The sequence below is a fragment of the Xiphias gladius genome, chromosome 8, assembly GCF_016859285.1.
Source record: "Xiphias gladius isolate SHS-SW01 ecotype Sanya breed wild chromosome 8, ASM1685928v1, whole genome shotgun sequence".
In the NCBI taxonomy this organism is placed as follows: Eukaryota; Metazoa; Chordata; class Actinopteri; order Istiophoriformes; family Xiphiidae; genus Xiphias; species Xiphias gladius.
Window position 1 is genome coordinate 13,700,132 of NC_053407.1, and position 15,743 is coordinate 13,715,874.

At 39.2% G+C, this 15,743-nt stretch overlaps 2 protein-coding genes and 1 long non-coding RNA gene across 5 annotated transcripts; 2 read left to right on the plus strand and 1 right to left on the minus strand.

The window, feature by feature from the left end:
* Positions 1 to 2,572: 2,572 nt before the first annotated feature.
* arntl2 (aryl hydrocarbon receptor nuclear translocator-like 2) lies at positions 2,573 to 9,063 on the plus strand. Of its 3 annotated transcripts, none has more exons than XM_040132786.1 (16): positions 2,573 to 2,721; positions 2,828 to 2,881; positions 3,155 to 3,196; positions 3,386 to 3,543; positions 4,121 to 4,200; positions 4,683 to 4,775; positions 5,369 to 5,486; positions 5,578 to 5,727; positions 5,928 to 6,171; positions 6,463 to 6,569; positions 6,806 to 6,956; positions 7,062 to 7,132; positions 7,295 to 7,409; positions 7,600 to 7,690; positions 8,617 to 8,713; positions 8,861 to 9,063. In XM_040132786.1, the coding sequence occupies exons 1-16, from the start codon at positions 2,645 to 2,647 to the stop codon at positions 9,016 to 9,018; spliced, it is 1,806 nt and encodes a 601-aa protein (XP_039988720.1). In that variant the 5' UTR covers positions 2,573 to 2,644; the 3' UTR covers positions 9,019 to 9,063. The 3 variants fall into 3 exon arrangements, with proteins under 3 accessions (XP_039988720.1, XP_039988721.1, XP_039988722.1); XM_040132787.1 differs by having other exon boundaries at positions 7,298 to 7,409; XM_040132788.1 differs by lacking the exon at positions 4,683 to 4,775.
* Positions 3,497 to 6,082, minus strand: LOC120793100. The gene is made up of 3 exons (XR_005707936.1): positions 5,983 to 6,082; positions 4,618 to 5,713; positions 3,497 to 4,014 (listed from the first exon to the last, which is right to left on the minus strand). It is a non-coding gene; the product is annotated as an uncharacterized LOC120793100 (long non-coding RNA).
* Positions 9,064 to 12,865: 3,802 nt separating the features above from the next.
* si:ch211-245j22.3 (uncharacterized protein LOC563798 homolog) lies at positions 12,866 to 15,638 on the plus strand. The gene is made up of 5 exons (XM_040133863.1): positions 12,866 to 12,997; positions 13,638 to 13,770; positions 13,940 to 14,089; positions 14,334 to 14,439; positions 15,333 to 15,638. The coding sequence occupies exons 1-5, from the start codon at positions 12,927 to 12,929 to the stop codon at positions 15,467 to 15,469; spliced, it is 597 nt and encodes a 198-aa protein (XP_039989797.1). The 5' UTR covers positions 12,866 to 12,926; the 3' UTR covers positions 15,470 to 15,638.
* The last annotated feature ends 105 nt before the right edge of the window (positions 15,639 to 15,743 follow it).

Sequence of the window (15,743 nt, forward strand, 5' to 3'; positions counted from 1 at the left end):
CAATAGAGGAAGAGTTTTTTTTGAGGATTAAGTTCAACGACTGTGCTTGAACTGATTGCAGATGAGTTAAATAAAACATTTGTGTAAGTAACACCTTCAATGTAATTTTGTCACGTGTTTCAAATTCGTACTTTTATAAATATGGACATGGCTGAGGTACTTGACAAAATATCTCGATGCACAAAATTTTTCTATCAAAGGTAGAGCTCGATCGATATATCGGTCGGCCGATCTTGTTGGCCGATATTGGCCTTTCACACAAATATTAGTATCGTTGTACATGTTGTCCGATATGCAGTGATATGGAAACTTTTGGTGTTTTTTTTTAACAGAAAAAATGCTTGGGATAATTTATAAATGGTGTCATCATATAGCTTTTCCAGCAGAGCGCGCTCCGACTCCACTGTTTACAATGTTCTCAGCTCTGCTTGCAGCACATGTAGCAGAATATGCATCACAGCTGAGCAGATGGTGGTGAGTCGAGCGGTGTCTTAACAGTAAGTAGCTAACCAGTTTGTGAAATACATGGCTGGAAAGTTAATGAAAAACGACCCCATCATTTTCCCTTTTTAATATAGCGTGTGTGTGTGTGTGTGTATACGTGCGCGCACACACATATACACACACACATAAATATAAGAATAAAATGACTGATATATCGGACATTTTTGCTCCGTAAACTCGGTATTGGCATCAGTGTGGAAATATCCAGTATCAGTTCCCATCTAGTCAAAGGTAAAGGCTCCATTGTGCTGGGAAGTAATTTACCACAGCACTGATTTTAAAAAAACAGTTTTGGGTGGTGACGTTTCCCCAGAGAGAAAAATAAAGTATTGGTGCTGTCAGTAAACTACTAGGAAATTGCAGTAACATCCTCAAACGCATTTTATTCCATTTATCAGCAATTGGCATAAATCGGCCTATAAAATCACATCCCTGCAGGTACATTTTGCCAGCTGTTGTTGCAAAACTGTTGAAAATATATGACTTAGAAACTTGACTTCACTTGATATTAATTAGAAACCTCTCATTTCTTGTGATGCTATTACTCTGTGCCAATGTGAGGAGCATGTACAGGGTGTTGGGGTTATATAAATGCAGCAGATGCTTGTTTAAGTATTGAGTGAATGAACAAGTTAATGAGCATGTGAACTACACAAAGGAATTGTGGGAGTTGGCAGAGGGATGTCTGTTTGCCGTGATGTCCAGTAATCTAGTTGCCTTCTCTGTAACCCTGTAATCCAACAGATCTTTACTGGGGCATTGGGATTAAAAAATCAGGTTGTTACTGATCTTTTTAATGGCTGTTTGGGTTAAAGGGCCTGCGGTGCGGAGTTAAAAATAGCCTTCATGGATAATAGCCACATTTGGTCTGTCTCGTGCTGTTCTCTTGAGTTTCTCTCCCACACATATGCTCACATGCTTCTGAGGACATGAATAAATCACAGTCATGGTAACTCCATGTCTTGCCAGAATAGACAATAGGCTGTGGAGATATAGAGACGTGCATGTATTCAAGCAAGAATGCTCTGATATTGGCTGGTTCTAATAAAAAAAATTTGGTGCTTTGCTCTGTGTGTGTGTGTGTGTGTGTGTGTGTGTGTGTGTGTGTGTGTGTGTGTGTGTGTGTGTGTGTGTGCGCGCTTGAGAAAGACACCATTTTTTAAATTGCATTTTCCCCATCTTGTTTGTCGGGGGCAAAGGGAAATATACTGCAGCATAAAGGAGATTCGAAAGCACTCATACAAACAGCATTCACTCTGTAATTAGATATTTTCAAACATTCTCAGACAAAATGTGAAAACCTATCTGTCCTAGATCTTGGAAATATGGAAGTCAAAAGCTTTTGATTGCAGCAAACTATTAACATAAATCCAGAGTCAATGTCACTGCCCATACACATGCTTTTCTGATATTTCGCAGTAATGTTGATAACTTATGTTTTTAGCCTGTTGGGGGGACAAAACAAGCAATTTGAAGACGTCACCTTGGGCTCAGAGAAACTGTGTTGACCATTTTTCACTATTTTGTAGACTTAATTGTTGATTAAATAGTTGACATTAATAGATTAGCTGACAATGAAATATATTTTTGGTTGCAGCTTCAATTGAATGTGGAATTAACATTTGCTGAAATGTTTTAGACCTAAAAACCCTGACATAACGTTGCTGGCATAGCCACTGGTGCAGAGAAACTTGCAACTCAAACCTATGGACAGGCTGAGGTTACCACAAATCAGTTAGAGCAGCTACACCAGAACAACCAGATAGAGATAGTTATGAGGCTGATCATGGGCTGAGTAAGACTATGGAGATGTGCCTCAAGGGTATTTCGTAGTAGACAGTAGTTTGAAAGAGGGATGATTGCCACATATTTACTTACCACACCGACAATTACTTCATGCTCTTTAGATTTCAGCTTTTGACCTTTTTTAACCACAAGCCAGCTCTTCTAACCTTTTAAAAGAAGTATGACAGACTTCTAGTCTAAAATGCAGTAGTGCGAGGGAACATACTGACATGCTTGCAAATTAAATCAGGTCTCAGCCCCTTTATGAGCAGTTGCATCTCGTTGTATTTTGTGTGTTTTAGAGGATGTGCTGGTTGAGGAAAACCAAAGCAGTTCTGTCTCTCTGCCCAGCCTGATGACCCCATCCTCAGCTGCTGGCATGTCCTTCAGCATGGAGATGCCCCGGAAGCGCAAGGGCAGCATGGACAACCAGTGAGTATGACTTTGATGTCTTTAATTTGGCTGTAAGAAAATCTTATAAATCCACTGACCTTAACTGAGGTTAGTTATTAATGAGAGTGATTGCTTTTCTTCCTAGGGATACAAAATCTGTTTCCATCCCTGATGCAGATATGGAAGACGACCAAAACGGGTACTGTGTGTAGAGCTGGAACAATGAGTTGATTGATCGATTAGTCGAAAAATAAACACAAGACGGAAAAATACTCTATTTTTTTAATTGATTAATCGCTTCAGTTATTTATTTAATTAATTATTTAATTATTTATTTATTTTTTAGTTGCAGCCCTAACTGTGTTCTCGTTGAGGACTCTCAGAGCTCACCTGTTGATTTTGTGCTATTGAACGTTTGCATATTGTTTCTCGGCACGTATACATTTCGTATATATGTTTTTGTTACCTACAGTTCAGATGGAGAGGACCAACATGTCAAAATTAAATGCATCAGGTAGGTTATTTGACACCACCATATTTCTAAAACATTTCGAGGTTCTTGTGATATTATCTTCAGTCTTAAAATATCCACTGTAGACGTTCTGAAATGCAGAATATGCTACGTTTCACAAATGGTCTGTAAAGTCAGAGCAGGAAACTCCTATGAATCCTCTAAATGATTTCTTAATTCATGCCTCTCCAGGGAACCACACAGCCAAATTGAGAAGAGGAGACGGGACAAAATGAACAATCTTATAGACAAACTGTCAGCCATGATCCCGACTTGTAACCCCATGTCTCGTAAGCTGGACAAACTCACTGTGCTCAGAATGGCTGTGCAGCACCTCAAATCTCTCAAAGGTACCAAGTCAATTATCGTCCAGCAGTGTAATTTAGCCTGGCATTGTTGTCACTGATGCGTTCAGGTTTCTTACAAATAAGGTTTTATTTTTTTAGTTTTCGCAATCAGTTTTATCAGTTATAAAACATTGTACTCTCCAGTAAAATATTAAATACGTCAATTGCTGCGAATTTGGAAACAAGAACACATTGCTACAACAAAGTCCGTCTGGCAAGAACTGAGATTTCAGACAATCTGACAGGTTATAAACAAGCCAATAGTTTAGTCAGATTATCTCATCTGCTTAATTGGAGGTAAAAACTGAAAGTGAGCACACATACAATGTGGCAGTACTGGTTTTAAATGATGTGACCATGTTCCTAGCTCTCAATCGTAAATTTAGTTAGTACAATTTTATTACAGATAGACTGATGGCTTAAAACTCTGAGATCCAGAATGAGATCAGAATCCAAAATGAGGTCCAGGTTTTCCTAAAAAAAAAAAAGAACAAAAAAAACCATTAACTCCATATACTAAATGTAATGTATTAATCTGACATTGGACCGGCTGTCTTTTTATTTATTTATATATTTTCAGGTTCAGCAAGCTCCTTTTCAGAAGCTAACTATAAGCCGTCATTCCTTCCTAATGAGGAGCTCAAACACCTTGTCCTCAAGGTAAGCATACCATTGACAGTGGAAGCTGACAATTTATGTGCCCACAATTCCTTAATACAAAGCTAAGCTCATAACCTGTCAATCACCTGAGGACGTCTTAAACATTTAATTCAAAAGTTACCAATCAGGTTACGAACCTATGTCCCTGCATTACTGTGAGTTCTATATAAAATGTACAAAAAACAAAACACAATCATCTTAAGATGAGAAGGTTTTTGGCTTTGTGTTTTTTTTCTGCTGTTAGTATGTATAATGTTACCATCATAACTCTTATAGTTGACTGTCAATAGCGGAAAGAAGTGTAATGCACTAAATTTTCATGATAATCAACTCAAATGCTTCTATTTAGTAGTAAAAACTACATTTAATACAATAAAATAGATACATAAAATGAAAATTGACTTAATGGCCTCTTACTTTTTTCTTGACCATGTCATCACATTGGCTCCCCCTATTCTCCCCCATGTTTCTTTGTTGTGCAGGCTGCAGATGGGTTCCTGTTTGTAGTGGGCTGTGATCGTGGGAAAATAGTTTTTGTCTCAGAGTCCGTCACGAAGATATTAAATTATAGTCGGGTAACCCCTTTACATTTGTTACTCTGTCTGCAGCATCTTTGTTCATGAGAAAACCCTGGACACACCAGATAGGTTGCGTTGCCTTGGCACTAATGTTAATAGGCCAGAACCAACCAGCCATACGTGGATCTATAGCGACAGGTTTGGCATCATGTGCACACGTTTCACTCAGGTACACTTGAGAAATACCAAATTGATGATTTATATTTGCATTGTGTCATTTAAGAAAGCACATCAATGTGTCTTTATGTAAATCTGTGTTAAGATGACTATCTGATGAATCCTAAAACTTTAATTGGGTGTTGATATCTTTTGATTACCGCAGTAAAGGGACGTTCACATGCTGTCCCACAACAAAGCTGTGGGAAAATGATCCATTGCCTCTCATCCTCATTCCTACTAAAATCTAAACCTCTGCTCCATGCAGTATCTGGTGTGCTCCGGGGGTCAACAGTCCAAAATCCGTGTACTTTGTTAAATTTGTTATTTGTCAGCAAGTATTGCTTTAGGTGCAGAATGGTTTGGACATTTCTTTTTATCAGCATGGGAATCGTATTTAGGTCAGTTTGATAAGCTGTTTTTTCTTCCTACAGGCGGAGCTGATTGGACAGAGCCTGTTTGATTACATACACCCTAAGGATATGGGAAAAGTGAAGGAGCAGCTGTCAGCTTCTGAATTATACCCTCGTGAACGGCTTATAGATGCTAAAAGTAAAGTAGTTTTTGTGTGTGCGCGTGCGCTGAGTGGTGAGTGAGTGAGTACGAGAGTGAGAGCACATTAACAATCCTGTCATGTCCGCAGCCGGTCTGCAGGTCCAGGCTGACGTCCCAGTCGGTGCAGCACGGCTGTGTTCAGGCGCACGGCGCTCTTTCTTCTGTCGCATGAAATACAACAAGATTTCTGTCAAAGTGGAGGAGAAGGAATTCCAGGCCAGCACCTCCAAAAAGAAAGGTAGGGAAATTATACAGTGGATTACACAGGAGATCACTTTCGTACAGTCAGGGTATTTTATTTGATTTAATGTATAACAGCTAATATAAATTTTATCAGGTACACAGTTTTAATGTAACGGAACAAATGTATTTGTATTTTGTTTTTGTTTGTGTGTTTGTCTTATTTGATGAATGTGATTTGTGTCTGCGTGTGCCTAGAGTCGCAGAAGTACTGCACTGTCCACTGTACAGGCTACATGCGCAGCTGGCCTACCAGTCAGTTGGGAGCAGAGGGGGAAGGCGAGGCCGACAAGCAGGACAGCTCCCACTTCAGCTGCCTGGTGGCGGTGGGACGCGTCCACTCTCACCTGTCTCCCCAGGTTAATGGAGAAGTCCGAGTTAAACCCACAGAGTTCATCACACGCTATGCCATGGATGGCAAATTCACCTTTGTCGATCAAAGGTAGAATCGAATTTCAGTAAGGGGGGGGGGCTGGAGCTTGTTTCTTGGTGCTTGGCTTTATTGACACAATGTATAATCATTGACACATTTCAAATAACTTCCATTGACATTGCTAACATATTTGACACTGATCAACAGAAAAGACTGTGGATGTCAAAATGAAAACACATCTTTACAAATTGATTGTGTGCAGTATTCTAAATAATATTGTACATGTTTATAAGTAATTCATGGCAACATGATACACTTGTATGCACTTTTAACAGTTAACTTTTTCCTTTTCCTCTGCAGAGCGACAACCATTCTTGGTTATCTTCCCCAAGAATTGCTTGGGACATCATGCTATGAGTACTTCCATCAAGACGACTTACCACATTTAGCTGATAGACATCGAAAAGGTTCATTAAAATTTTCAGTGACCTCATAGTGTTCAACCTTTTGTTAGCATTATTCAGTGTCTGCTACGATGAGAGCTAAATTTTTCAACTATGATGCAAATTTAAATTTACAATATAGCAGCATTGTTGAAGTTTTGTGCTTGTAGTAGCCTCTGCCTTCAGCAGGTGATACGGATGCTCTGTTTTCCCCTGTTTAGTCCTTTAATCCGTCCTCTCACTCTTTTTTTCCTCCACAGTGCTGCGGAGTAAAGAGAAAATTGAGACCAACTGCTATAAATTCAAAACAAAATATGGCTCTTTTGTCACTCTGCAAAGTCAGTGGTTTAGTTTTGTAAATCCCTGGACCAAAGAAGTAGAATATATAGTGTCAACTAATACAGTCATATCGTGAGTATATGATTCAATCTGATTGTGCATTACCTGAATATCTTTGTATCTTTGGTAGATGTATATTAATCAGTGCTTCATCTGTTTTTCTCATCCAACGACCAGGCATGATCACAGTCGAAGCAGTCGGTCGGGAAACAAGTCTGAACAGTCGAGCAATTCCAAGACTTCTGAAGGTTAGTTTGAATAGAAAACGAAGAAATCCGTGGAGATAATGATGTCATTAATATCCTGGATGTACCATGAGGCTGGAAAATGGAGATAGTGTAGTCATAGCACACTGTAAAGTACACGTGTTCCGGTCTATTCTGTCGAGTTTAACTTTTTGTTTCTCTTAGAAGATGGCAAGAAGTCCCTTCCAATTATACCCGGCATCTCCACCACACCTGGAACTATGATTTATGCTGGAAGCATAGGGACGCAGATTGCCAATGAGCTGCTGGATTTCAACAGGTGTGGCCTGTCACAACCACAGACGTCCTGTTTACTTTCTGTAACAATGGTAGACAGTGATACACTTATGTAACTGCAACTATCTTTTTCTGTTTTGTCCATCTGCATTTTTTTTTTTTTTTAGGGGAGACAGTTGTTATGCTTATCAGTTGTATTAGGCATTAATTGGTCTGTGTCTGTGCTGGTTTAGGATGAACTCATCACCTTCCAGTGGTAACGTCAGCCCGTTCAGTTTACCACAGGATAAGTCTCCACAAACTCACAATCAAATCAGCAACAATGTAAGTTTCTGTACAAGCATATTTTCACTGATGCGTCTGTCCCTGATATTAATGAGGTGGCAAAGCCCACAACTCAAACAAGTGCTTTCCCATTCACAAAACTGCATGAAAGTAGCCCAATCCAAAATGGCCTACTGTAATATATGAAGCCACTGTGCATATTTAGTTAAAAAAATTACAATATATGGTTACAGATGTGTAATTTTTCATGGGAAGAAAGCCTATAGTAGAGTATACGACTTACAGTGCTACACAGTGGAAATCCTTGCATGAAGTTCATCAATCATTTACAGAAGTTGTCCAGTCAAACACCTTTTTTCTTCAAGTTGAATTGACACCAAATCAGCTTTGAATATTGTGTGAACATAACCTTTCTTTTTTTTTTTTGTTCGTTTCAACATTTGGCCAAATGCAGTAAAAATACTCATCACTACCTGAATAAGGTGTGAATTTCATCTGTAAAACTATTTAGTTTTGCAGTAGACAAATTGGGAGTAATTTGCATAAAATGCCAAATATTTGATATGAACTGTAGAAAAATTTAATCCAGCAAGCTGATAATTATGACTACCTTAGTGATTAAAAAAAGCTTCTTTTTTTTTTTTTTTAACAGAAATATGTCGAAGATGTTTGCACAGAAATATGTTTCAAACTAGCATTTTGACTCAAGCTCAGTGTGGTTTTACATGTTTTGCTGCCTCCTTTGTTTAAACATCTTTGCGAGAAGATTTTTCAGAGGTAGACCAACCATAATGTGAGGCAATCACAGCTGTCTGTACTTGGAAATTATAGTGAAGCTCCTCCAAAGGTTGAAAGGCATAATTTAACCAGCACAGATTTGATTCTTTCCTCTTTTTTTTCCTTCATGACTAAACTCCTGCCATGTTGCTGCAGGGGCTATAATTTTCTCCTCCTTTGCTCTGTAGGTGCCAAATGGAGAGGCAACAGACATGGAGATGCCAGGAAAGTCCAGCTCAGAGGATGAGCCCCAGGGAGCTGCATTCTCAGGAGAAACACTCATGGGTACTCTTTCTCACCCTGTTAAATAGCTTATCATATAAACTGTGTATAGGACAAAGTTTAATTATGTCCTCTTATATCTCCATCACCTCGTTGTTCTTTTTTTCTTATTTACCCCCCCCCCCCCCTTGTCACCTTATCTATCCCCAGGGGAGAATTCCCAGCTGGATTTGGACAGTGTGGTTGGACCAGGCCTTAGTAGTCTCAGCAACGATGAAGCAGCCATGGCAGTGATCATGAGCCTCCTGGAAACGGATACAAACTTGGGCGAGGCTGTGGACTTTGAAGAGATGCACTGGTCTTTATAGAATCGGCTTTTACAGTGTGACACTGTAGCACACTTAAAAAAAAAACAAAAAAACAATTGGACCATCAAATTTTTTTTGTGACGAGAACTGCTTGAATGCTTACTCTAGGACGCAGCATTCTGGTTTTTTAAAGACTTTTTTTTAATTTATTAGTTACCTTTTCCACATAAGCTGTGTAGTCTTCGGGTGGCTGCTCTAACAGGAGCAGGATTGACGACAATAAGGGACACCTGCTTTCCCTCTTCAGGAGGAGGATTTGCCTCTAAAGCCTTACAGCGGTCTGCCTGCCCCGAAACGCTGTTCCTCACCGCTTTCCTCACATCTACTGTCATCCTGTGTTTAACTGAAGTGGCCGGCCAAGGTTGAACAACCAATGTACACAAATGACAATGACAAGGCGTACATCATGATGGCTTGGGATTCCTGCTTGTGTGTCTCTCCTCCGACTACATTTGAACAAAGGTTGGGAAGCGCAAAGAAAAAAAAAAAAAAAATTGCACTGATTCGATTTCATGGTTTTTAAAAGGTTGTAATTTGGTTAGGTACTGTATGTTTAATTAAAATAAGAAGAAGACATCTTGACAACCTGGCCCATCTCTGTGACCCCTCAGGATCCAAACCGTAGGTAGGCAGTGTACCACGGAAGACCACACTTCCATGACCTCTAGCTTTGAGAGTCACCCAATGATGTGCAACTCAGAGATTTTCTCTTAACTTGTCAGTATCTGAACATTTTCCATGGAAACGGTCCAGTGACCTCCTCTCTTGTACACTGACTTGAACGAACTGTATATGTGTACATTTGGTATGATTGCAAACACCATGTCTTCAGGCCATATCTGTCTTAAAGGGATAGTTTGCATAGGAAGAATATTTTCAAGTTTTAATATGTACACCTCTATAGACTGCCCTGGATTTTATTTGCCCTAGCTCTAAACATTTAACATTTCCTGGCAGAAATTATCAACCTTCATACATTTGATAGTGATCAGTCAGTTTTGGGTGTTTGGTGGTTGACCATTCATGAACTCCTATAGATTTATGAGCACTACAGTACTACTTCATGCAAAGCCAAACAGCACTTTAGAGGTGCTGAAATGGGGGTTTGGTAGCAGCGGCTGAACAGCAAACCCATTTCACACCTGTGACATTTTATCAATACGTGCTTGAGGTTGAGTCTCATGGTAGAAGTGATAACTCAGGGAGCAATGGAAGCAAAACCGCCCCAGATATATATATATATATGTGTGTGTGTATTTGTGTGCGTGTGTGTTTGTGTGTGTATGTATGTACATGCATACGTGCATACAGACATGCATATGTACATGCCTACATACATACAATGACACAGTTCTTACTAAGTGTAGCAGTAGTTTGTCCTCCAATTTAAGTTTTACATACATTCCTACATACCGTACATTGGTATGTAGGTGGTGTACTTGTTCACCTGTACATCTTTGTTCTTAAAGTTATTGTCTGCTTTATAATCTTGCAAGTAAGCCATAGTTTTAGCTGATTTTTTTTTTCTTTTTTTTTTCTTCCATGTATTGTTATGCACTGACAGTCTTTCAAGACATGTTTATGTTTTACATGCTTGTCAGAGGCACACAGCGTTGTCATGCACCTGCATAAATTTGTTAAGGGATTATGCTATGCAGAGCTATCATTCCATAAACTCTAAACTTTAAGGTATGTCTCGTTCTCTTTCCATGTAATTGTTGCTCCCGTATCATGCATGACTCAAAAACCTCACCAACTTTTGGTGAGAACTTGAAGTCAGTGATCTTGTTTCCTTTTACCTCATCTACAGTTCCTTTTAGCCCCGTCTTACAATTGCACATCTTAGATTTTATAACACTGATAGCCATTATGTGGTGACGTATATGTTGGTGATTGTGTGGTAGCGAGATGGCCTTATGGGTTGATGTATTGTAAAATTTGAATTTACTGATGTCAAATTATTTTCAGCATAAATTCAAAAAAATTGGCTGTTTAAGTCTTGCGGATGCCAAATATTACTGAAATTATGTTTTACTCATAGGTTCACTTTATATAAAATTGTTGTTTTGGCTGGCTTAAAAATTTTAGCACTTTGTTATACATCCCCTGTTTCAAGTTATCAAAAAATGAAACATGTCTCAACATGTAGTGAATGCAAAGTCTATGAATTATAAAGTAAATAAATTTAGAAGATGAACTACTGAAATTCAGTTAAATGATCTGTTTGGCACATTGATTTTTGGCCTTATTTAACATCCTGTAGACTGTTGCGTATGTTACATTTATCAAATGGCATTTCTTTTACCAGTGTTTAACTGTTCTCGAGAGCAATGATAGGCAGACTCAGTACATGTTGACTTTTTTTTTTTTTTTTTTTCTTTCAAGATGTTTAGACTGTGTAATCTGCATCTTAGCCCTCAGTCATTAGTACCTGAACCAGTCAAAACATAGCAGTTGTATTACTGTTCACATATACAATATATGGAACTGTGTACCTTTTTTATGCCATGCCATCATTCACATTGGTAACTCGGGCCACAATTTATAGTCATCACTTGAGGACTGTTAGGGATTTTCCAATAAGAACTCTAATTTCAAGGATATAAAAGGTTGTTGTGAATCATGAAGAATACTGTCTTTTCTCTCTAATGCTTGAATTACGAGGAGCCAGTGGAAAGAGCAGCTGAACTTTACAAGGACCCTCCTGCTTGTGTCCGAAGTGCCTTTGGACATTTCTGCTTGGACACACAGAAAACCTTTTGCAGACTGAAAGGAGGGCTAAAATGTGTCTTTGGATTAACTTGATGCAACATGGCATACTGTGCACATCACGAATGAAGTGGAACCTTGTTCACAGATGAAACGGGAGCTGTACGTGTTGACTTCAGCACTCACTACGTAACCAAACAACCAGAGCTATGGAGTTGTGCCATAGACACAGGCTGGTCCTTTTTTACAGGCAAAGTCCATTTTGTATTTTATTTTTTTCCTCATTCTTCTTGTTGGATCATTGCACTGTTGTAGTTGTGATTTCTCCAGGAGGCTAAAACAGTACTCTCATTTCAGCTTATTTGGTAGCGACTGAGTGATAAACCTTGCAAAGACGTCACACATTTTGCTTCTGTCTCCATTTGAAATAAAACAGTAGACTTTGTAAGCTAGGAAACTTTACGCTTTGATTTTCTGCCCCCGCTTTGTGTCTAGTTGCATGCCGTTCTTGTATCATTTATTGTTATTGTTAGTTTTTGAAATATGTTACATCATTAGACTTTGGAAGTTAAGAAAGACACAGCCAACTGTCACTGCACAGGAGGAAAGACCTTACCCTTAGGGCTTATATTGGGCAGTTGGGAGCTTGTTACTGCCTCCATTGTACCACTTCCTGCCATTTTATATAAGTTCATTCTTGTTTGATTTGCGGGCGCCAGAGGAAGCACTTACTGTATTTGTTAATTGCATTGTTGCTGCTACTTTCAACATGCCTGGGCTGTCTTCCCAGGTTGTCGTGTTGTTAATAAATACTAGTTTACTAAACCCTCAACAGGAACTTTGGGCATATTTTTCAAATCTCTGTCCTTGGATCAAACAGAAATACCGGAAGAACATTTTATGAACAGCCACACTGAATTCAAAACTTTTCATCAAACTCTGGCCATTTTTCATTCTGCAGTTTTCTGTCCTTACTGAGGCAGGTTGAGAAGCAGCAGCCTCCTCCTATGAGTAATTACATTTTGCCGTGTGCTGCACCCTTACAACCTTCCTTATTGTTCTCCCCTCCGAGGACTTTAGCCTTGATTAATTTGTCAAATGTGGTAAGGTAGTGGTTGATTTAATTAAGAAAGCATGGCATAAGCTGGGATTTGTTGTCTATATAAAGTCAGCGGTAAGTGCAGAGCTGTCTTTACAGAATGGGCCAAGCTGCTACCCTGCCTTGTAGGAGAGGCGATGCTTATATAACAGAGCTGTACGACTGGTTCAGGTAGGGTTTTCATTTGGCTTTTGAGATTTCTAAAGAAAAGCTTAACTAAGTAATTCCATGCACTACTTTCTATACGGGTAAAAGAAACCTGTTTGAGTAAAAGACAGGAGAGAGGGAGTGGAAAACTGCAGATTCTTGGTGAAATGGCGATCAAGAGGTGTATCATTACGTGTCTTTTTGTCATTTAGAATGTTATTTTCCAGACAAATCTACAATGCATCTCCTTGGCCTTTTTTTGATTCTTAGATTTTTTTTTTTTTCCCCCCCTCAGTGTATCTCTTTACTCCATCTATTTTGCTGTGTGAGCAGTAGCATAAACTAGTAGGATGAACTCGCTCCTTTATCCCTACTTTATTTCCATGACTACACAATGCGTATTAGCTTCGTGTTGCCATGCTGGTTCCAAATCATTGGGCCTAATTATATTAGCACTCACGTCCCAAGGTGTAAACAAACTTTCAAACACGGGTAATCTCCACAGGTTGGGGATGGGCTCACCTTAATCCTCTTAATTCTCAATTTTCTCCTGCTACAAATCTGACTCTTCACCCAAGCTGCCTCCATGTTTTTTTGTGTATTCCAATTGAAGCAGTTCTTTCTTTCTTTTCCCTTTTTTTTTTTTGGTATTTTTTTGTCATAGAAAGTTTATTAACGAATGTCCTAGTGGGCTCATCACTCTTCATGAGTTTCAAAGGCATTTCTGCAATGGAACAGTGGGCAGTGAGTCTGCCGAGTATGCAGAACAGATATTCCGCACACTGGACAATAATGGGGTAAGCAAAGCACTCTGAATGACACCATACGCTCTGTATCTGATGAGTCCCAAGGCATTACTTTTCCTACAGCATTAACGGGGTAGAACTAATAAATGCCATTCTATCTTAATGAAAAAAGTGACTTTTTTTAAAAATCCCATTAACAAACAAAGCTGCTTTTCTTTAGGATGGGGTGGTTGATTTCAGGGAGTACGTCATGGCCATCAGCATGCTTATTGAAGGTTCACCTGTGGAGAAACTGTGCTGGTCATTCAAGCTTTATGACAAAGACAGAGACGGAGCCATTACAAAGGAGGAAATGCTGGAGATCATGCAGGTGGTGTGTGTGTGTGTGTGTGTGTGTGTGTGTGTGTGTGTGTGTGTGTGTGTGTGTGTGTGTGTGTGTGTGTGTGTGTGTGTGTGTGTGTGTGTGTGTGTGTGTCTCCGTCCGTCTGTCCATCTCTGCAGTACACAAATTCTGCCCAGCAAAGTCAGGTGACACAGTTCAAGCTGATTATGAGATGACACCACAGATGCTGCATCTTTCAGTTCAACTGGTGTGTGTTTCCTTCTGTTCACAGGCTGTTTATAAGATGAGTGTAGCCGCTGCGTTGACCGAACCGAACCCACTCACAGCTGAAGAATGTACCAACAGGATATTTTTTAGATTAGATAAAGACAATAATGGTGAGGAAATTATTTTCCCTTTCTACTTGAAATCAGGGTGCAGTGTTATTTCAGCATGGAACAATGGATATGGCACTCATCCACTGCAGGGCGTTTTGTGTGTCTTTTTCCACTTCAATAAACTGACCTCATAGGGTTAACGGCTATGTTTTTGTAGGACTATTGGGATCCATGTAGCAAAAACATTCAACAAGGGGATTTGTTTTACAATCCATTGTATGTTTTTCAGGACTATATGAAAGAAATAAAAGGGAAAATCTGAATAAAAACCCAGAGTGGCGAGACTGTGTGTCAGTTCTGAAAACTTTCGAACGAGGTTTTGCTGCGATGCAAACCTAAAGGAACACATTAATTTTACCAGTTAGGGCAAGTCTTTATGATCATTATTCAGTCAGAGAGTTTAAGAGATGAGGCAAGAACATACCTAAAGCTGAGGTAATGCATCTAATAGAAGAAAAACAACACTATGAGTAATGTAGACAACATGTTAAAATATTGGGGTATAATTTCTAGTGCAGAGGTTTGACCACCTAATGGATATAAATGTCAAGTCACGTGTCAGGGGTTTTGTGAGGAGGACAGGTTGTGGTCTTAATCTAACTGTAATAGAGTAGGCACTTTAGGCTATAAATGCTGTGCATAAGCCTTTACACAAAACTTCATATTGAGAAAATTATTATGGTATATGGTTATATATATATTTATATATATATATATATATATTTAAGGACACAATAGTTAACATAGAAATAGTTAAAACACATGAAACTCCTGCTCACTAATAAGAGAACGCGCACGCATAGATTTGGGAAGGAACAGAACCAGATGATATTAATAGAGTCTGTCCTCTGCTCTTTGTCTCTAATCAGTGCCTGTCCTTGTTATGTCTGTAGCCATCATCAGTCTGGAGGAGTTCATAGAGGGAGCGCTGGATGATGATTGGATCAGGGAGATGCTGGAATGTGACCCCAGCACCGTGAAGGTGGAGAGGCCCCTGAGGAGGGACACCGCTTTGGGGACCCATGGTTGACCTGAAGTGGGGTATTCTATTCATTGGCTGCAGAAAAATGAACCAGTCGATATTCAGACTGAAACTTCCAGGAATCATTGCAACACCCCAGCTTCCATTTGTTGTGACAAATTATATCACTGTCTGTTAAGTAACTTTAATTCAGACACTGGAGAGCGCTAGACAATGTGAACAAAGTAATGTAGATTATCAAAGCGTGCATTCCTGCCTTGTTTTATTTTGTTTAATTTTTTCTGCTGCAGTTTAGATCAATGCTTTGTTTTGTTCTTTTCTT

Coding starts and splice junctions, on each gene's coding strand:
- arntl2 (XM_040132786.1), top strand. CDS start 2,645: ATGACCCCATCCTCAGCTGCTGGCATGTCCTTCAGCATGGAGATGCCC. Junction 5,487..5,577: donor ACGGCTTATAGATGCTAAAA/GTAAAGTAGTTT, acceptor TCATGTCCGCAG/CCGGTCTGCAGGTCCAGGCT. Junction 7,133..7,294: donor CAATTCCAAGACTTCTGAAG/GTTAGTTTGAAT, acceptor TGTTTCTCTTAG/AAGATGGCAAGAAGTCCCTT.
- si:ch211-245j22.3 (XM_040133863.1), top strand. CDS start 12,927: ATGGGCCAAGCTGCTACCCTGCCTTGTAGGAGAGGCGATGCTTATATA. Junction 12,998..13,637: donor GAGCTGTACGACTGGTTCAG/GTAGGGTTTTCA, acceptor TTTTTGTCATAG/AAAGTTTATTAACGAATGTC. Junction 14,440..15,332: donor ATTAGATAAAGACAATAATG/GTGAGGAAATTA, acceptor TTATGTCTGTAG/CCATCATCAGTCTGGAGGAG.